This window comes from Anarhichas minor, unplaced genomic scaffold (assembly GCF_050575085.1).
Source record: "Anarhichas minor isolate MPS153535 unplaced genomic scaffold, ASM5057508v1 ptg000017l, whole genome shotgun sequence".
Taxonomy (NCBI): domain Eukaryota; kingdom Metazoa; phylum Chordata; class Actinopteri; order Perciformes; family Anarhichadidae; genus Anarhichas; species Anarhichas minor.
Window position 1 is genome coordinate 11,903,230 of NW_027466463.1, and position 21,522 is coordinate 11,924,751.

The 21,522-nt window shown below is 40.9% G+C and overlaps 2 protein-coding genes across 2 annotated transcripts; both read left to right on the forward strand.

Annotated features, from left to right (window-relative positions):
- Nucleotides 1-1,126: 1,126 nt before the first annotated feature.
- LOC142951344 (uncharacterized) lies at nucleotides 1,127-4,255 on the forward strand. Its single transcript, XM_076092842.1, has 5 exons — nucleotides 1,127-1,901; nucleotides 3,664-3,773; nucleotides 3,893-3,964; nucleotides 4,061-4,115; nucleotides 4,215-4,255. Exons 1-5 carry the CDS (start codon nucleotides 1,127-1,129, stop codon nucleotides 4,253-4,255), a joined length of 1,053 nt encoding a protein of 350 aa, XP_075948957.1.
- Nucleotides 4,256-8,024: 3,769 nt separating this feature from the next.
- On the forward strand, nucleotides 8,025-18,101 carry LOC142951277 (uncharacterized). Its single transcript, XM_076092773.1, has 16 exons — nucleotides 8,025-8,075; nucleotides 9,058-9,100; nucleotides 9,178-9,354; nucleotides 9,506-9,657; nucleotides 9,758-9,847; nucleotides 10,195-10,261; nucleotides 12,218-12,381; nucleotides 14,000-14,105; nucleotides 14,189-14,221; nucleotides 14,308-14,484; nucleotides 14,835-14,983; nucleotides 15,084-15,173; nucleotides 16,300-16,338; nucleotides 16,427-16,496; nucleotides 16,577-16,740; nucleotides 17,937-18,101. The coding sequence occupies exons 1-16, from the start codon at nucleotides 8,025-8,027 to the stop codon at nucleotides 18,099-18,101; spliced, it is 1,737 nt and encodes a 578-aa protein (XP_075948888.1).
- The last annotated feature ends 3,421 nt before the right edge of the window (nucleotides 18,102-21,522 follow it).

Genomic DNA, 21,522 nt, shown 5'->3' on the forward strand with positions numbered 1-21,522 from the left:
ATTTTATAAATTCGATTTCCCTCCAGAGAGGCCTTCATTCGAATGGATCTGCTTTCATATGTACAATGGGGTGTGCGCACATGCAGTCCTGAGTTTCAGCCACGTTTAAAATTAGATTATATTAAAGAAAGGGAGAGTATTGGTGCACATGATTGCACCTCCCACAACTTGATTGGGCTGAGAATAAACAGCAAAAGTCAAAGTTGTTGAGTCTGAATACCATCTGTTACTCTTTATGTGCCTCATTTAGAATAGAACTGTAGAATTGTCTATCTTTTTTATTATATTTCTTTATTCTTTATTGGCTCGTTTCTGTTATGGGTAATTTAGAGATGTGCTGGAATTACATTACAATTAGAGAAACAAATATAATTGTAATAAAGGTAATGAATAACAGACATACAAGTGTGAACAGTGACGCACATGGAAGAGGTTTGCCCTTATGGATTTCTGCCAGAAAGGGTTTATTTGAACCCAACCGGTTTCTCCTAAACCTAAGTAGGCTTGTTGCCTAAACCTGAGGAGCTAACTTCTCATGTGCGTACCTACATACTCTCCTGAATTATTTAAGCAGTTTTACAACAAAGGTTATATCAAATTAAAACTTCATCAGCTTTAATAGGAATTATTAAATATCAGCAATTGAACTTCTCCCTCCTTATTTCCATATGTTCTTTAACCTCTCTTTTCCCCTCCCTCCTGGAGTCCAACCCCCCCCCCCCCCCCCCCCAACTGTCTGACATAAGCACACACCCACCTCTCTAATACACAGGGTTAAGGGCATCAGGAGCATTCTTCCCGGACATGTGCCCCTGTCACTCACAGCCACACAACTACACCACACATCCCGTTGTGTTTGCACTGTGTCCTCTGCGTTCCCAACACAAGGCTGGCACTCTGCTCTGTTAGTCTCGTGAACGTGGCCCTCCTCACCCCGTCTCTCTGAAGCTCGGAGCAAAGAGCTGAACAATATCCCCGAATCACCTGCAGCTCTTTTACGTTTTCCGCGGATTTAATTGTTTTTACGTGTTAAAAACCCATTGATTGTTTTTTGAAACAGGGTGGAGATAATCACCCGGTTGTGGATTTGTAGTTCAGAAGAGTGTCCTCAACTGTGTTTTCCAACATGGCACCTGTGAAAGGATGGGTAGTGGGGCTCCTGCTGGTCCTCCTGTGCCCATCGCAGGGCCCGCTCTCTGGACTAGTGAGTGCCCAGGACGTGGCTGCAGCGGACGAAGGCCTCCATGCCAGAAATGTTGCGGCGGTTGTGGCTGAAGAGGGCGAAACCACTGAGGGTGATGATGGTGCAGGTGAGGAAGAGGAACATGTAGCAGAGGATGATGAGGAAGATGATGATGAGGCAGATGATGAGGCAGAAACTGATGAACAGGAGGAGGAAGAGGAGGTTGCTGAGGAAGAGGAAGTGGAGGCTGCCGCCGAGGAAGTGGAGGAGGAGGAAGAGGCTGCCGAGGAGGAGGGGGAAGAAGAGGAAGATGCTGATGAGGAGGAAGAAGAAGAGGCTGCCGATGAGGAAGAGGAGGTAGAAGCTGAAGATGAAGGCGAGGAAGAGGGCGAGGAGGCTGCGGATGAGGAAGAGGAGGAGGATGCTGAAGAAGAAGAGGGCGAGGAGGCGGCAGATGAGGAAGACGAGGATGATGCTGAAGAAGAGGGAGACGATGAGGAGGGGGAGGAGGCTGCAGATGAGGAAGACGAGGATGATGCTGAGGAAGAGGCTGATGAGGCAGCAGCAGAGGAGGAAGAGGAGGCGTCTGATGACGATGATGACGACGAAACTGAAGGAGTTGAGTTAGCTGAGCAAGAGGAGGCCGATGATGCTGATGAGGAGGAGGAAGAAGATGAGGAGGAAGAAGAGGATGCAACTGAAGCAGAGGAAGATGACGGTATTCCCGCTTATTTAATATATTGGGTTTATCAAAACACTTGCAACCACTCAGTATAAAGTAAACCACATTGTTTCCTAACTCTTCTGTCATAAAGCGAGCTGCAGCCACCGTAGGGACACTGTCACACATATCAATCCTAAAATAGACCGGCTTATCGGTGAGGTAGCTGGCACCAAGCAGTATCTAAACCCTTCATGCCTTTTGTTGAACCAGTGTGGCCATTTTGAGACCTCAAAACAGGTACTGATGAAGTGTGTAAAAACATTTAGATAGAAGCGATATTCAAAAGAAGAGCTTTCATGCTGTTTATTCTTTACTGTGCAAACACAGTGTCATACAGCATATGTTGGGGATAGTTTGCTCATTGACTTTACGTCTTACTTTTGTTACAAATACTCATCTGTGCATTTTGCCTTCTCTCTCTAAAGGCTAACTGCTCTGAAACATTTACGTTTACGTTTATTTATGCGACTCAAATAAATATTATTGTATAAGCATATTAGCATTGACTGTAACACAACCTGACACTAATCATATGATCTCATGATCTCTGGAAAAAGGAAGGTTCATTTTTTTTTTTTCCAACATTTATAAACATAACATGAGCATCAATGCTAATATGGATCCCTCAGATATGTTAAGGAATTGTGCCGGAGATACACACCAAGCAGGACATTTTGCAATGTGACAAGAGAGTCTACAGCCATGTTAGCGGCTCTGTGATGCTAACATGCTTACAGTACTTGCATGCTGATGTTTAGCAGGTATAATGTTTGGATGAACATGTTATATTATGTATTAACATGCTAACATTTGCTAATTAGCACTAAACACATTTGTTGTGGCTTACTGGTATGTCACTAGTTTTGCTGGTATTTGGTCAGGACAAACTGAAATTTTGACCTGGTGATGGTAGATGAAAAGTCAGGAGATCAAAGTTATTACAATTCATTCTCTGGGGGATCATGAACGTTTTTACTAAATTTAACAACAATGCATCCGGTGGTTGTCGAGATATTTCTCTTTGAATCACAAACGTCAGCCTCATCGTGGTGCTAGAGGAAAAGTAAGGGGATTACCAAAGTCAATAGGATTCATCCTCTGAGGACCATGAATGTCTAAATGCACATTGTTGTTGGGATATTTCAGTCTGGACCAAAGTGGTGGACAAAATACTTAGTGGGGACACTTTCTAAATTACGTATACCCAGCGATACCGACAGTTGGGTTTGGTTTAAAAAATTTGCGATAGTACCAATACCAGTAAAGTGATACAGATACCAAAAGAGTACTTCATTTACGAACTTTGTTTTCTATTCTACCCATCATCTGATTGCATGTATTCAGTTGCGTATAATGCCACAACCACCGCAGTTATGTTTTATCTGATGCCACAGGCCTGATGTACCAAACCACACTTTCAAACATTTTTGTGGCTCTCTTGGCGCGCTGAACTGCCAACTTTGTCAAATGCTGGTGTGGCAGTGGGCCAATCACACGTCACATTTGATCAAAGATTGATTGCTGTGATTGGCTTTGAGCAAAACCATACAGATAGCATTTTTTCTCTATATCTGGGTACAAAAAGGATCAAATGCAGGTATCGGCTGACTGAAAAATCATTGCTACTTCTTGGTACCGGCTTATTTAGGTTGGCTCTGGCGATACGATGTATCAACAGTGAACTAATGTCGATCAGGCTGCATTACCGCTGCAGCTCTAGAGGCCTATAATTTATCATTGACTCTGTTGACTTTAGATGAGCCTGAAGATGATGACGCAGCAGATAACACAAGTGAAGTGGAGCCCGCTACTGACCTGCTGCAATACCACTCTGGCTCTTTGTGTAGTGTTTGCTCCATCTGTGAGGTAAAAGCATGTAGTACAAGAATGTAAAGTTGCAATGAATAGTCTAAGTTTATTTCAAATACATTTTTATTTGAAAATAACTGGACACAATGTGTGTGTCCCCCCCCCGCTTCTTTTAGCACTGCTCTAATAACTGTGACAAATGCCCTTGTGAAGAGGGAGATGAGTCGGACCAGTGTGAGCACTGCCAAGTAAGCATCTGCATAAGCTTTGTCTATATAATACACATTAAAGGCAATGCTTCAGTGGGACAAGAGCCTCCTCATTTTAACCCTTTTGTCTTCCAGGAATGCTCATCCTGCTACATTTGCCCAATACTGTGTGACACAATTTGCACACCAGGTAAATACTGGTACTCATACTGTGCATGCACCTTGTTTATTTACATATTCAGTCAACTTTGGCCTTTTTAAAATATTGTATTTATTGCTTTTTTTTCAGGTGGCCTTGTTGATGAGATAACTGGGATCCTCTTTCAGTAAGACTTCTCACGACACATTGATATTTAATTAAATGCTTCTACTGTACATGCATCTACTGATTCAACAGCAGCACGGCACATACAGTATTTTTGAAACGCTATGTAGTTCAGTGTTGAGTGTCCCCATGGTGTTTGGTCTTTGTTTTGCAGGAGTGTTTCCTCTCTACTCTGAGCAACCCGGAGATTGTGCCCTTTACCGCCACCCTGTGGCTGCACGAAGTACTGCGCCCAGGATTGGCGCTGTCCGGCTGTTCATACCTCTCCAGCAACATGTGGACTCTCACAAGAGCTCGTCATGAATCTAACAGCTGACAGAAATACAAAAAACACATTTAGGTTTTAGATTTTTAACCTGCCTTTAAATAAGAGCAAACAAGTTTGTTTTACTTTTCCTTTATTTAATGATCTGCCTATTGTACATTTTCCACGCAAAAAGGGTGATAATAACTGGCTACGGCGATTATATAATTTGTTAAGATTCTTTTTTTTGTAGGAGCATTTTTGTAAAACAGTTTAGTTGATCCAAAATCTTAATTGGTCTATCTCAGCGGCAGTAATCTGTATGAATGCACTGGAGAGATGAAAATGAAGTCTACTGCCACTCTCCTAACTTGCCCACTCAGCCCACTGATTTTTTTTACAGCAAAATTTCACAGCAGTTAACACAAAAACAACTTATGCAATGTTACAAATTCCCATCTGATAATAAAATGTTCCTCATCTGTAGAACTTCTAGCGGACATACACCACAAGCACAGGTTATCTCTGTCATGGATTTGCTTCCAATTAGCTGCTTTTGCTATGTTTACTTTTAGTTTTCTATTTCACATTGTTTACTGACTTCTAAAGTATTACTCGATTTGATTTTGTGCACATACTCATGACTGGGGCTAATTGAAACAGCAGTTGAAAAACGTCAATAACTTGGGTAAATATGCCCATAAAACACAACAGTTTTAACTCGCAACTATAAAGTTATAAAGCATATAAAGTTAGGTTTTATATATATATATATATATATTACCTTATGGGATGTATATGTTGTAAATTCGGAATGATTCATAATAATATAATATAAATTGGGTTCAAACTTTTAGTCCAGAGTATGAATATATTTTAGAATATACTGAATTTAAATAAATCATTTCTGTTCACTCTTCCCCTTTTATTTTTTCTTTAATCTGTTTTAATCTCACCTTTTTCTCCCCCTGGTCGCACTCATTTTATATTTGTAGGCATCAGTGATTTCTCACAAGAAATATACACAGACAAATCAAACTGACACTTGCATTTCTGAAGTGTCACTTAAAAAGATTTGTGACCACCACAACTGCTGAAGTCAATAGTCCAGCCAATCACAAGATGATTAGTTAACGAGCTGCAGCTGCTGCTCAGATGAAGCAAAGTGTTTCTCTCCAGACAGCAAAGGGAAGGTTTCCTGCCGGGAAGGTTTTATGGTAAACGTCTGTCTTGTGTCAAGGAAAAACAAAGTTCTTATTTAGTGGTCAGTGACTTGGCAAGAAAAAGGTGGAAAGATATATTGAGGATATTGTTCAATCAACACAGACAGAGCCAGAACTTTGTGTTCTTTTGACTGCTTCATATTGATACAGGTTATACTGACTTTAGTGCAACCACAAAATGTATCATCAGCTTATCTTAGGCCTTGATGCTACTCATGTTTAACCTTTCATTCATTCATTCATACATTCATTCATACACTCTAGATTGCAGTGGCGGGCCGTGCATTTTATACGGGCCTTCTGTGCTGTCCTACTGAACTACGGCGTTTGCCTTTGCCGGTCGGCAAACACCGGCAAACACACATTAAATTATAAAATAGCTATAACTTTGTGATTCTGTTTCGGCCAGCAGAGAAGGCTTAGCTGGCCCTGACCGCCCACCACTGCTAGATTGTTCTTCACGCATACTGTCTCTCCATTGTGTCAATTCACTGAACATAAACCTGCCTAACAGCTTGTCCTTGTTGTTTTGGAAAAGGTGTGTTGTGTTTGAGAAGTCAAACCCAGATAGGGCTTGGATACATGAGTGATGTGGTGAAGGGCAGGAAACCTGGGTTCATTTACAGAGTCGTGTGTGTGTGTGTGTTTGTGTGTGTGTAAACACTGGCACGATTACAATAAACACTGACTTGTACAAAGACCGTTTTCTCTCTGTCAAGAATGGTGGAGTGATGTTGAAGTGTCAATGTTTTCATGTTAAGCTAAGTTCTTTCATAAAACACATTGCCATTATCAATTTATATGAATTGTTCCGACATTTTGGGAAATACAAATATTAACTTTCTGGCACAAAGTGAGATGAGTCGATTGAGTCTTGGCTCTAAGGATTGATTTGGATCAATCTTCTTAGCTAACTTATCAAATAGGAGTTTCATAAAATGTCAACATAAACTGCAAGATCAATCTTAGCTGTTTTTTTTTTTAAATAGCTGCATACCAAAGTGTGTGTGTGTGTGTGTGTGTGTGTGTGTATTTATGTTGATGTAACACTTTCCCGCACAGTATCTGTTTCATGTTTGATGTGTCAACCTGAACTTCTGTTACCTTCAAGATTTCCCAGGATTGAGCAGTTGAAATGTAGTCATATGTGCAATGAAAGAAATGCCACTGACCCAGCGAACTGTATAATATCTCACATTACTGCAGTTTATGGTCAACATTCCTACAATGGCTTGTATAGGCTGCTTGAAGCCTGATATAATCCAATTGTGTAAAGACCAAGTCTTATTTAGCTTCTAAGGTATCAGTTTGCAGGGTCACCTGTGAATTAAAAGCTTAGTCTAGCTGTGTCCTATGTTTCCAAAGGGATGGAGTAAATTTCAGTATATCCTTTTAGCCGGGTTATGCTTTTGTTCATTTGTGTTCCATTGTTGGTGACGACCACAAAAACAGAGGTGTCAAATACCACTTCCTTTCACAGGGTTCAAATTGATGATTTTAAGTTTCATCATAAGTGAAGTTTAGAAAAACAATCATGCTTTGCATTTAAACTAAGGCTCTTCTTTTAAAAATAAATACAAAATAATCATAAAATATGCTGCCATACATTGAGACAGTGTTGTGTATGGAAACCTGGGCGCTGTGTCCTGGAGCACGATTCATTGAGCTAACTTTACTTTGCTGAGTAAACCCTTATATGTTACCAGATCATTGACTTGCTCTCACCATTTGTATTTTGATTGCAATGTCAGGAACAGAGACCGGCAGTCATGTTGCGTGTCTCCCCCATACTGGTTTGGTGTTGTGTGTATATATACGCAGAGGGCCTCCCTCCCACTATGTGTCCCTCCTCCTCCTTATAACCGACTTGATGGATACATGGGACACATTTTCACCTTCTCCTCACTGATGAACTTGTTTAATCCGTAGGGACTCAGGCCAGGAAGGTAGGATGTTTGTCAGACTTCTAACGCATGAATTGCCAAAGGGCATTGCTTTATCTATAAAGGTTTTTGTTCTTCAATATAGTGCATTTAAATGGGATTTCAGGTCAGTGATGGACTCTGTAATGCAGATTGCATGAAATAGGTGATTGACTCCATGTCCAGACCTAAACCTGAAAAAAGAAAACCTCTGTATTCCTATTGATATCCTTTGACTTATACATCGTAGTGTACGGTGGGCTTTCTTAATCATCACAGAGGCTGGTATAGAGATGTTTTCTCTGTCTGATAAAGTTACTTCAGACATTGAGAAAAAGACTTCATGAAACCTTGATTGATAACCGGTTTCCTTTTCTTCCTAAAGATGCATCGTTCCTTACTTCTGCTGTTTCTGAGTTTGGGGGCATTGGTAAAATGTGGTGAGTAAAATGCATCAATTGTCACTAAATGGAAACATTTGTAATTGGTGAGCTTTATCAATTTCTGTGTATCATGTATAATGTTTGAGGGTTATGTGCAATTTATTTAGGATATGAGGGATCTATTGTGGGAATTTTGAACTTGAACAACCTATGTTCGGCAACCTAAAATGCATCCAGCATATTAAATCAACAAACGTTTTGGAAAAACCGCATTGACTAAAGTTGTCCACCACACCGCATGATCCAACACGGGCCTCTTGACCTTGGTACCTGTTGCAGTGGTGGAAAAAGTACTCAGATACTTTACTTAGGAAAAGTACACTGGAATAAAGAAAGCTGCACTTTCAGGACCAAAGTACTCGGGCCGCATGCTTAGGACCCTAATTTTTGCAAAGCCTTAAGCGTACGGCATAAGTCTAGTTCTTGTTAATACTTATTATTTTACCATTTTAATCATGTTGCATTATTTTAATAAAATCACTGTGCTCACTGTCCGTTTAGCTACAAAAAAAAGTCCTAGGAATGTGGTCCTGAAACTGCCGCCTCCTCTATTTCAGGAACATAATTCAGAAGTCATATCTATTGACTCCACACTGCTCTCTACACGGTGACAGCCTAGCCAGTGGCTTGCAGCTAACAGTGCTAATAGTGCAAACTACGGCAACAGATAACAATGTTTATCTGGGGGGGGGGGGATTATGGGCGCTACACTTCCTCAAACAAGATGCCGCCGAATGAACGCAGTGCAGATCAGCTTTCATGGGATAGCAAAGGGCACGCCCGGTGGGCTCAGCTAAGTAAATAAAGAAAAGCCTGGATTACTACAGAGAGAGAGAGAGAGAGACTTTATCCTCTGCCTGGGGAGATATTTTTCCACTATATCTTTACATTGCAAATTCAGAATCGGAATAACTACATACATCTGTTTTTGTATCAGCTGGCTCCTGCAGTGTTTCAAAGTACATTTTCTATATTTCTGTTTCAGCTGCTGGAAGTGAATGGTGCTATCACGGCTGTGGTAAGTACAGACAGATGTGACGGTACAATTTGGAGCGAAACCATTATCGGTCTACAATAGTTTAATAACTTTCACAGAGCACACCCCGAAAAAGTGGGCAGACATCCCCGGTGCTTCCTGTGGAGAAAAAAGGCAGTCTCCTATTAATATCGACACCGGCGATGTTAAGACTGACCATCACCTGCTTAACTTCACCTTTGTCAACTTCTCGTCTCAACACGCCATCAAGTCCATCATAAACAACGGTCATACAGGTACACAAACTGAGACTGAGTACACAACATTGTTCTTTTTTTGCATAGAACACTATTATGCAGTATTGGACAGAGAAGGCATTCAAATCAAATGTGTTAAACTTCTGTAAAAACAGGCTGTAACTACATAAACACTCTTCTCCATCTTTAGTGAAATGCATATTGGAGGCAAATGAAGTTGAAGTGAGTGGAGGTGGACTTAATGGAACTTATTCTACACTTCAGTTTCACTTTCACTGGGGCAATACAGAATATCAGCCAGGTTCAGAGCACATGATTGATGGGCACAGATATCCCATGGAGGTACAGTATGGGTTGGCATTCACCTGAGACAACATGCCTCTCCTCCTTTATAAACTGCATTGTTTTGTTTTGTCTTATCAATCCATGTACTCTCTCCTAGATGCACATAGTCAGTCTGAAGAAAGGCCTCTCGGCGCAGGACGCCAAGGAGGATTCAGAGGGAATTGCAGCTCTTGGGTTTTTCATAAATGTATGTCCAGTATTTCAAATCATTACAAAGAAAACTATTGATTGCTAACCATTCACTAAAAAGAATTCCTTGAAAACGTCATTAGAATATTAACATTTTTGCAGAATTTCAGCTTGCTCATTGGAAAGAGGTTGCAATTATGAAATTTGGCCAGATTATTACATCTTAAGATCACAGGTCATTGCAGTGGTTCTCTGATGGCTGCATCTGAACACCAACAACCCACTGACGACTGGACTGCTCCAGATAATATTTACAAAAAAAATAAATAAATGCATGCACGTTGAAGGAGTTAATTCCCATATTGTCAAGATAATGTAAGTATAATTGATGTCCTCTCCCTAAAGGCAACAGACGATGGAGATATGTCGGGACCATGGGGCAATCTCACATCTTACCTGACAAACATCATAGGTAGGTGTTTGTCCCTCTAATATTATTGCAGCAGATCGCAGTGATTGGTCTGATAGAGACCTAAGACCGTTCTCATTTACCAGTTTGTACATCCTCGATTCCTCTCCTCGCCTCCACAGTTGTCCTGAACACTGTTTATGATCTTGTATATTTACTTTTAATTCAATTCACAACGTGGCATAATGTGACAAGAAGTACATCATGCATTTTTATTCAACACATGCTTATATGTTATAGGATTAATGTATTTTATTGTGTGAGGCACTACAAATGTTTGTATGAAAAGTACTACGTAAATAAAGTGTCATATGATTCAGTGATGTATATGCACACAAATACAATCCGCAAAGGATACACCGGTGTTTACTAGCTTGTAGCTCTTTGAGATGCATTTTAGTAGTTGAGATGCCCTTCAAGTTGGAGTGCTGAGATCAATTTCCGGGCATACCACTCCAGGGATCGGTATATACTGCTGAACGCAGTGGCATACCACTCCAGGGATCGGTGTATATACTGCTGAACGCAGTGGCATACCACTCCAGGGATCGGTATATACTGCTGAACGCAGTGGCATACCACTCCAGGGATCGGTATATATACTGCTGAACGCAGTGGCATACCACTCCAGGGATCGGTGTATATACTGCTGAACGCAGTGGCATACCACTCCAGGGATCGGTATATACTGCTGAACGCAGTGGCATACCACTCCAGGGATCGGTATATATACTGCTGAACGCAGTGGCATACCACTCCAGGGATCGGTATATACTGCTGAACGCAGTGGCATACCACTCCAGCGATCGGTATATATACTGCTGAACGCAGTGGCATACCACTCCAGGGATCGGTATATACTGCTGAACGCAGTGACATACCACTCCAGGGATCGGTATATACTGCTGAACGCAGTGACATACCACTCCAGGGATCGGTATATACTGCTGAACGCAGTGACATACCACTCCAGGGATCGGTATATACTGCTGAACGCAGTGACATACCACTCCAGGGATCGGTATATACTGCTGAACGCAGTGGCATACCACTCCAGGGATCGGTGTATATACTGCTGAACGCAGTGGCATACCACTCCAGGGATCGGTGTATATACTGCTGAACGCAGTGGCATACCACTCTAGGGATCGGTATATACTGCTGAACGCAGTGACATACCACTCCAGGGATCGGTATATACTGCTGAACGCAGTGGCATACCACTCCAGGGATCAGTATATACTGCTGAACAACAGTGGCATACCATCAGTCACTTTTTGATCTCTGCGTCACTCCAGTCCAGCTGTGATCAACGTCTGCCGTCATAAGAAACAGACGTTGCTTCATGTGACTCTACAGAGGAAAGGACGTCTCAAGACAGAGTTAAAGGTGCAACATGGGCTGATTGTTGACCCTTGCTCTGGCCATCATCACTGATGCATGTAGGCCTGCACATCAACACAATGTCCATTCAGTATAAGCAGAGTGTGCATGGCCGAGCAGAGTGGAGAACAATGATGAAGCGCAGGTGAAAGAGAGAACGACAGTGAGAGAATCAAAAGGGTGACCTGACGTATAGCGCTTTTATCTCAACAATCATGCAAATAAGCGTCGCACCTTAATGCTTCAAATATTTGCTCGGACATCAGATCATGCACATGTTTGCATCCTGTCGAAAACCTGAGTCTTGTTCAGAGCCAACATATTTGAGTGAAAGTATGATGCTGTGATAAATTATTTTCGCTCCTGTGCTTTGATATCTTTGATGACCCATGTTTTCTCATGGGAAGTCATGCTCCTGGCGTTGTACTTGCATTCTGTGTGCTTTTATTGTGAAGTGTGAATATTTTTGGAAAGACATCAAGGAAATCTGCAGCAGGGGAGGTTGATGTAAAAAGTAGATCACATGGTGATACTACTCCTGATGATGACTTTTTTGTGTCTTACATCTTTACACAGGCACAGAGGTTGATATGAACCATAACATTTCTATCGATGACCTGATTGGAAATGTAGACCTCACGAAGTTCTATCGGTACATGGGCTCCCTGACCACCCCCAACTGCAGTGAAGCCGTTGTGTGGACACTCTTTCAAGAGCCAATAAACATCAACAAAAAACTGGTGAGCTAACCCAATAGTTAATCTACTAATACACCTCGGCACAGAGAGGACTGCAAGGGCCCTTCAAACATTTAAAGTATTTGGACTTGCAGTGTTACAGCAGCAAAAGCCCCAAAAGTCCCCCAATTTGTAATCAGATGGCTGTGTGAACCCTAGAGAGAATATTACCTGAATCTGCAGCTATTGTTTAGCTGTCTGCCTGTAACATCACTGTTTTGGTTCACTGTTATTGATAGAAGGGGCCGCAGAAAGCAGCTGTTTTTTGTGAAAAAGCCACTGCACACTACCTGTAAGAGCCATTTTGTTGTCTTTGTTTTGTACAACCTCCCACCACATGGGGGCGTAGTGCCGGTGTGAATCAGGCCACAGGTAATATAATCAGTGGGGTCATTGGACACAGGTTGTTGCTAATAGGTAGAAGCAAACAGTTTTTGACCGTGAAGATTTAACAAATGCAAATGTTATGATTTATTGGTATGAGGAGAAAATGGATAACTGAAGAGAAAGTGGTGAACTCTGATTATGTGAGGAATAAAATGCCTATATTCGAAACTGGACTTTGTTATTTATGGCACGCGTCAGAACAAGCATTACAGCAACCGTAGTGACTTTTTTATTGGGAAGCAACGGTCACTACACTACCTGCTCAGCACCAAGTTGCAAGTTGCTCCCCCCCCCCCCCCACACACTCACAAACTTGAGGCAGTGCAGAGGGCAATTAATGCATGCATTGTTCCCTTGAAGAGGTGATTTTTGCAAATAAATATCCTTTGCAGCCTACGTCTGATAAAGGTCCATTATGTTGCAGCTCCTACTTTGACCAGTGAACCTAAACGGCACTTAAAGCGAGCAGTAAACAAAAGTCATTGGATTGACGGAATGATCTGTCTCGAGTTGCTGTGGAATATTGCCAGCTGTTCCTGGTAGCCTTGCTTGGTTTCTTCCCTGCCAGCAACAATTTATTCATTTCATGTCATGCTGTTCCCGAAGAACCGGTTAAACAAAATTGCGAAGACCTATTGCAAGCGGAATTACACAAAAACTGTGACACGTGTGACCACTGATCGCCATCTGGCAAACATCACCAGAGAACATGATGCCGGGACATACTGGTACATGGTGTGCTGTTTTGATCATTATGTTAGATCATCAGGATTGTTTTACTTTCTGTTGAATCCAACAACAAAAGATGAGATGGTGGGTTTGTACAGATAGTTGAGTCACGTGTTGTATGTTGCAGAGTGACGAATGATCATTCTCCTCATCTTATCTACCTGACAGCCGTCAGGAGTTGGAAGATAGACCGGCGCACCTGTCTCTGCATGCTGCCTGTGCGTCAGGTGGTTCAGCAGGTGCATGACTCTGACCTCTACTTTAAGCATACCAGTCTGTAAAACACTTGCAAAGGGTAGACAGTGAGCCAAAATGACTGTTTATAAGTTGATTTCTGCAGTGAAACTCAATTTAATTACTTGCGTCTAAGTCAATCAACCGTACCATGTTTCACATTTATGTGAACAAATGTTGTATAAAGCCTTTTGTGCCTCCGGGGAAAACTCGGCCTTATTTTTGCCAATAACTTCACTGTTAAACAATAAACATTTCTTTTGTTTCGTAGGTTCAGCGGTTTCCCATGAAGACGGGACTCGCCGATGTGTATCGGCCTAAGCAACCTCTTAATGGACGTCACGTCTTCGCTTCCCCTGCAACTCCTTTACCACCCAGTGAGTTGTAAAATCACACTCGCATATAGTCCAGTAGTGTTTATGACTGAGTTGACCTATCAAATATGACTTCTATTCTTTAGGTCATTCGTGGTGCTATGAGGAGGAAGCCTGTGGTATGTACAAATCTGACGACAGTTTCAAAGTGATAATGCTGTTCCAGGATTTTGTTTTACACTTTAATTTTCCTATCTACCATCAGAGTACAAGCCGACTCATTGGCACAATCTGCCTCACTCGCAATGTGGCGGCGAGCGCCAGTCACCCGTCAACATCGAGCCACGTGACACTGTGTCGGACGAGCATCTCGACGCCTTCAATTTTACAAAGTTTGACGACAAACATGCCATCATGTACATGACTAACACAGGCCACTCAGGTTTGTTCTCTCATATTATGGGCTGTTTCCGACTCAAAGGTAGACTTATAAATCCGTTTAAACACACAGATCAGCTTGTCAATGATTTTCAAGAATCATTGAATCAAGAACCCAAAACAAGACTAATGCTTAAGTTAACTGTAGCTTTTGAGGGTTATGATTAGAGCTGCAACGATTAATCTATCTATCTCTTATGTATGTCATAGTCAAGTGAATATCTTTGGGGTTTTAGTCCAAACAAGCAATTTGAAGGCATTACTTTGGGGTCTGGAACATTTTGAGGGGCTATTTTTTTGGGGGGGGACATTTTATTCGATAAATCAATAATGAAAATAATTTTCAACTTTCAGTGAAGTGTGTGTTGAAAGAGGACATGGTGGAGGTCTCAGGGGGCGGTTTGGGATACGTCTACTCCACCCTTCAGTTCCACTTCCATTGGGGCTCAGATAAGTCTGATGGCTCAGAGCACAAAGTGGATTCAAAGAGATACCCAATGGAGGTAATTGAACTACTCTGTTGTTGCAGTGAAGGTGTGATTTTCTAATAGATTTAGTTTTTGCCAGTGTAATACTACATGTCATTATTGTGTCATTGTCCAGATGCACATAGTGAACAAGAGGAAGGATTTAACTCTGGAAGAGGCACTAGAGACTCCTAATGGTTTGGCAGTGCTGGGATTCCTTATTGAGGTAACATTTAGTGCATTAGACTATAGTTATGTAATGAGTCAGTAGTTGTGAGTCAAAGCATTACTACACACACTCAACACTTGTTTGTAATTTGTCACTTTTCTAGTATGAACACACTTCAACATCCATGCTTGCTATTCATACCAAAAAAAATATTTTTTTTCTTACCAGCAGTGAAAGCGACACATATGGCAACAATATGGCCCGAGAGACGCCTGCTGTAGGGAGAAATGCCACAGAAGAGGTTATGAGTACTTATGAACCAGGTGTCTGTGTGTCTGTCCGTTGACAGATTTTGTCACTGCGATAGCATCACAACCGTGCAAGATACAATCAAAATACTTTACAGGTATGTAGCTGAGATCAAAATGAAGGCTGAGTTTTAAGATGAATGTGGCCCGAGCCAGAGACACAACTGGCAAAGATCTCCATTGCTTCTGTGGTATTTCCTGCTACTGTGTGTGTCTCCAGCCCTCCATTTGGCCTTGATGACACACACACACACACACACACACACACACAGTCACAAGGTAAAAACAATACGATGTCACAATTGCTGCTGGTAAGAATCTGTTCCTTCAGATGCTGTAGTCGGGACATGACAAGTAAATGTTTTCCATCAACACAATATGACATTTGACACTTGGCAAACATGAGCCAAAGCAAAATACATGCTGTACTGCAGTTATACAACAAGAGAAGGGTGGAAAATGGTACCAAAATAATTGGGCTCTCACTCATCAGGTGAAATCATTTACTGAGAGACAGGAATGTTAACGCCTCTCATCCATTGCTAAGTGGTTCATGCGTATACATGCACAGTTGTATGTCTGACACTAAATGACAATACGTACTTTTAAAGACTTTGTGAAATGATTTGTCATAATCCTATTTAAAACTGATTTAAAGGGGCTGCTATGTTCATGCACGTTCCAATGCAAACCTTGTGAATATTTGTTACAATATAAAAATCTACCACCTGTGGTCAGTTCTATAATTGGTGGAGAGTTTTCACAGTGCATATTAGGGTAGGGAATCATCCTTTCTTTTCTCTGCAGTCTAAATTTGACACTAAGAAAAGCTGTTTACACAACAGACTCACTTCTTTGTACTGTTTATTGTTCAGGCGAAGAGTGCCCAGAGCAGCAGTTCAGGACATCGTGAGGCAAGTGGTGTAGATTTCTTAAAGCAGCAGATTGTGTTACTCCTATATTCAAAATGTTCATCATCATTTACCGTGTTTGTCTCTGTAGACACATCCCACATCTGATATGGAGGCCTGGAAAAAACTGACCAGCTATATTTTAGCTATTCATAACATCAGTGAGTGAATAACTGTTTTGTTTGCATACATGTCAAAACAAATGTGGCAGTACATCTTGTGCATTTTGGCTCCCATGCAGGCTCGGAAGTTAACGTCACAGATGCGATCTCCATTGATGACTTGCTTGGCGATGTCAACCGTGCTCAATACTACCGCTACAACGGCTCCTTAACCACCCCTTCATGTCATGAAGCGGTGGTATGGACAGTCTTTAAAGAGTCTGTCAAGTTTGACCAAAACCTGGTACGTCATTCTCAACATCTTGGTGCTGAAGATTTAAATGTGGTGTGCCACAATAAGAATTATATATTAAGTGATTTTATGTATAATCAACAAACAGGGTAATGAACACCATAACGATTGTCAAAATAGTTAGCATATTATCCTGCTTGGAGGTTACAAGAGAGCAGTTTGTTCCACGATATCACAGGACGATGAAAAACGACTACGCTGAGCGTAGCGGTAGATACTACAGAAATGCAGTGTGTCAGAATCCTGATTCAACGTGCGCTTAACAAATGCCAGTGTTATATCTGTTGTTGGGGGGAAAAAAAGGAAAATCTCAACAATACATTGGTATTTAATCTTTAAAACAGTTTCAGTTACTAATCAAAACAGAAACAGAAAACAACGATATGACGCCCTGAGGAATAAAGTGATTGACAAAGTCATGAAAAATTGGAATGATAGAATAAATGTGAGACATGACAAAGGTTACCTGTGGGGTCTGAAGGAACCCCAGTTGGTGGGATGAGGGTTAACTTCAGGTTTAAGTGATCTTATAATTAGTAATTGGCCCTGGTGTCCAAACATTGGTTCTCCACTACAGTACAATTGAGTCATTGACGGGAATGATGGCAGCTAATCCTTCCACAATTTATTGCTGCACCCTGTTTTGGGTCTTGTGCAACACCCTTGATAACATTGACACTATGATCTAATGCTTTGTTAGTTGAAGCTGACAGTTGACGGCCTAATCTGCTACTTGGCAAATGGACAACTTTTTAGAAAGATGGTAAAAAAAAAAAACTGGACAAAGAAATTAAAAGAGATTTCCAGATCTGTGTGTGTAACAAACTTTCAAGTATACAAAAATATTTTACACTACATTGTCTGAAGGACAAACTACAAAGTATTCCATACACACATGGTCAATGGATTAATGCTTTTGTCAGCTTGAAAGTAACCTAACCCAAATGTGCTATCATTCAAATGGCATCTTTTTTTCAAAGCTTCTTTTGTGATGGCTATTGTCTCTTCTGTTCATCCTGTCAAGACACATTGTTTATGCATGGCTGCCTTCACTATTGTAATAGGTTGTACTGCTCGAACAGGATAACTAGTGCAAGAATGTTATTTTAAATGAAAGGGGTGGCCTTTTACAACAAGTCAAGTGTATAGTCTGTCCCAAATGAGACTTTAACTTTTTTTCCCACCAGATGACGATGTTCCCGACTCATGCAGGATATCACAACGTCTATCGGCCTACGCAGTCTCTTCATGACAGGACAATCTACTCCACCAAATCAGCATCCAGTGCCCCTGCTGCCATCATACTGCTGCTACTGCTGGCATGTCTCTGTGCCTTTTCATACAACTTGTGAGACGATTAGCTAATCGGAACTGCTGTGAAGAAGTATATTGCGCTAATTATCGGTCTTGCTTGGAAAGTGCTGTTTCATTGGTGATTTTCGTTGATGTAGTATGCAATTATATAATCTCACAATCAAGATCACATCTTTTGATTTGTATCAAAGTGGTTACTACTTGATTTAATTTTAATAGTATCCCGATTTGCTTTGCTCTATCAAAACATGCAGGAGAATTTAAACCTTCAATCAACTATATCTCATGGTAATTCAAGACTATTGTCTATTATGCTAAATCAATAATTACAGTTGTTGACCACTGCACAGAAGATGCAAAATGAAAAATAATGTGTTCTTCCAGTGAGTGTTCTTGTGCTTTTATGAGTGGGGAAATAAATAATCGTATTGATACTGTTTGAGGGTAAAATGCTTCCTCGAATTATTTCCCTTATTGATACGCAGCATGATGTGACTCAAGAACAAATGTCCTGAATGTAAATTGAGCAGCTAAAGGGCTGGTGTGCTGTGCTACAGCAAATACAAGAGATCGCTTAAGTTAAGTCTTTTAAGGTGTGTGTAAAGTTTTGAAAAGGTATATTCATTCAAATTAAACACATTTTATAAACAGATGGTGCAAATTGATAAAATGGCACCACATCTGGCAAACCACACCATGTAGGAGTCAAAATACACAATAATCTGCACCGTTAAAAATGTAAAGGGTCATAAAAGCACTTCCATCACAAAAATCTATGACCATTATGGGTGTCACGGTTCAATACGATACAGTGGTGCCACGGTTCCGTACGGCACTGTTCAATACAACAAAAAAGCATGAAGTCTGTTCTTTTTTTACTTTGATATATAACAATCGCCGCGGGAGCAGCTACCTGCAGGGAGAGTTTGTAGCGTGTGTGCTGCTGTTGGTTTTCTTGCTAAGCTAGTTTAGCATAGCGTGCCTCCCAGAACACATGCCTCACCACAGTAGAATGTTATTGTTCTTCTGCGGTGGGAGTGTCGGACATCATGTCTGTTATGTCGGGTGGTTTGCCTTGTTGACCGCATTATATTTCCCACAATTTAAGCTTCTGCATTTTCCAAATGCAATAGTATTATTCAAACATATTTTTCGGTTCTTAATGCGTACAGAACCGTAAGCCTCGTACCGAACGGTTCAATACAAATACGTGTATTGTTACACCCCTAATGAACATGCCACCATTCACTATAGATTCTCGCCATGAACAATTATATTGATGTACAGGACCAAATACAAGCACATGTAAATCAGATTGGGAAAAAAAACAATGACAAGACAACCCCACTCCTCACTCGCAATGAAGTTCAGTTTGAATGCACTTCTCGTTTTAGACAAAAGCCAAATTTATGTAAAATCCTCAAATGCGTATACCAACCTCTATGCAGCTTTTCAGCTCATTGTGTTTTTGTGTTTATTGAGTTGTATAGTCCCATGCAGGAGGTGTTAGTCAGTCTCAGACACTATATCTTAACGTTCTGTCTTTTCCTGCTAAAAAACAATAAGTGTCTACTGCAGCAAGCTAAAGGAGGATATAGTGAATATTTGGTTTACATTCATCAGGTGGCCAGAAACTCAATGAATGTGAACGTTGCTTCACGTCCGCTTGACGTGTGAAAGTAGGAATTTGTTATGTTCGACATAATTGAATAAGCACGCATGGTGGTATAGTGTATCTGTCAGCTTGTTTTCATGTTTTTCTGCCCTCATGTGGTCTAAAATAGATGAATTTCAGCTCAAATCAGTTTTATACTGTACTGAAGATGGACACTACTTTTGATAGCTCACCTGTGTTGGGAGTAAACTTGCAGACTGAGCATGAATTGGAAGAAAACAGGAAAACATGTGAAAAGCTATTTTTGTACGTGGCTGATATCAGACAGAAATATAAACTGATTACACTCGTGAAGTAGTTGGTTGATTCAAAGGTGTGGACCCGGGCAACGTGGCTGTGACACTGTTCCACTGAGCCACCTTCATTATAGTTCAACCAGACACTCCAGTTCAACTAATTCCTGTTTATGATCCTCTTTGACCGCTGTTTGTCCAATTTAAGGATGCAGCTCATCTAAATATCTTTTTGATAGATTTACAATCAACCGACAGAACAGGCAACCTCACCTCAAACACATTTTTCTGCACGTACAACGCGGGAACAGCAACACAGATTGCAGCAGATATTTCAAGTCAAAAGTCAAATCAACATCAAGCCAAAATTAGTTTCATTTTCAGGAAGTCTGGCTAAAAACAATAGCTGAAACAAAACAACAGACTAGAACAAGTGTGACTGGTTAACGATGACTTTACTTACTAGGACATTTGTCACATGAGTTTTTAACAGAGGTAGATCATATTTCCATTACCAACTCAGGTTTTTTTTTCCTCACACACCCTGGATTGTGACATCCAATCGATGATACATCATGTACTTGAATGACTCCCTGAAACTGATTTAATTGTAGTTCATTGGGTTAAAAAGTTTGAGTTACAATGGCCCCGGCGTGGCTTTCTCTTTACAGAGCAGTGATTATGAGTAATTATTGTGAGCCTATGTAACCATCAGTGACGGGTGTGTTTACAAGGACTGGTTTTAGATTTATTGGTCTCAATAGTTAAAGTTACTGCTTGTAACTTGTCTCAATGTAATACTGATGCCTCTATGTGATCTACATAAATAAACAAGATCATTAGCAAGAAGATTGGCTATTTCCATATAGTTATTCTTACACATACATATTGTTATTGTCCATACTTATCCTTCATAGCACTTATAAGAAACACTGCTTACATTGTATTTTCTACCCTTGATGTCGAATCATATCTCTTTTTCCTTTTCCTTCAAAATGTTAGACACATAGCTGTGTTTTCAACTGAAGGGCATCAGTTTTTAATTGAGCACACTGCTAGCAGCCTAATTTCCAGTAAAATATGGTCATTACTGGCAATTTAATTCTCTTTTTCTTTAAAAACCTAGACAAGTTACCATACTCAGTTGACGATTTAAAGAAAAATATATGCCCCTTGTCTTCAGAATGGACTCCTTAAAAGCAGAGTTACCAGAGAGCCTTTATACAAATATATTGGGGCTAGTACGTAACCTATATGAAGCCAACTAACCTGTTTTTAAGATCTAAACATGGATGACGTCAAGGATTATTTATCTGGACCAGATCTCTCTCTCTCTCTCTCTCTCTCTCTCTCTCTCTCTCTCTCTCTCTCTCTCTCTCTCTCTCTCTCTCTCTCTCTCTCTCTCTCTCTCTCTCTCTCTCTCTCTCTGTCACATTATTTGAATCCCCATTCATCCAACATACAGTAATGTCCTTCCTTTGAAATGTTGTAAAAGGTCACGCTGCTTCCATACTGCGAGTTTAAACCTCCTCAAGGGGTTGCTTGCCGAGT

Coding starts and splice junctions, on each gene's coding strand:
- LOC142951344 (XM_076092842.1), top strand. CDS start 1,127: ATGGCACCTGTGAAAGGATGGGTAGTGGGGCTCCTGCTGGTCCTCCTG. Junction 1,902..3,663: donor TGAAGCAGAGGAAGATGACG/GTATTCCCGCTT, acceptor TGTTGACTTTAG/ATGAGCCTGAAGATGATGAC. Junction 4,116..4,214: donor TGACACAATTTGCACACCAG/GTAAATACTGGT, acceptor CTTTTTTTTCAG/GTGGCCTTGTTGATGAGATA.
- LOC142951277 (XM_076092773.1), top strand. CDS start 8,025: ATGCATCGTTCCTTACTTCTGCTGTTTCTGAGTTTGGGGGCATTGGTA. Junction 9,101..9,177: donor ATGGTGCTATCACGGCTGTG/GTAAGTACAGAC, acceptor TAACTTTCACAG/AGCACACCCCGAAAAAGTGG. Junction 14,222..14,307: donor CTATGAGGAGGAAGCCTGTG/GTATGTACAAAT, acceptor ATCTACCATCAG/AGTACAAGCCGACTCATTGG.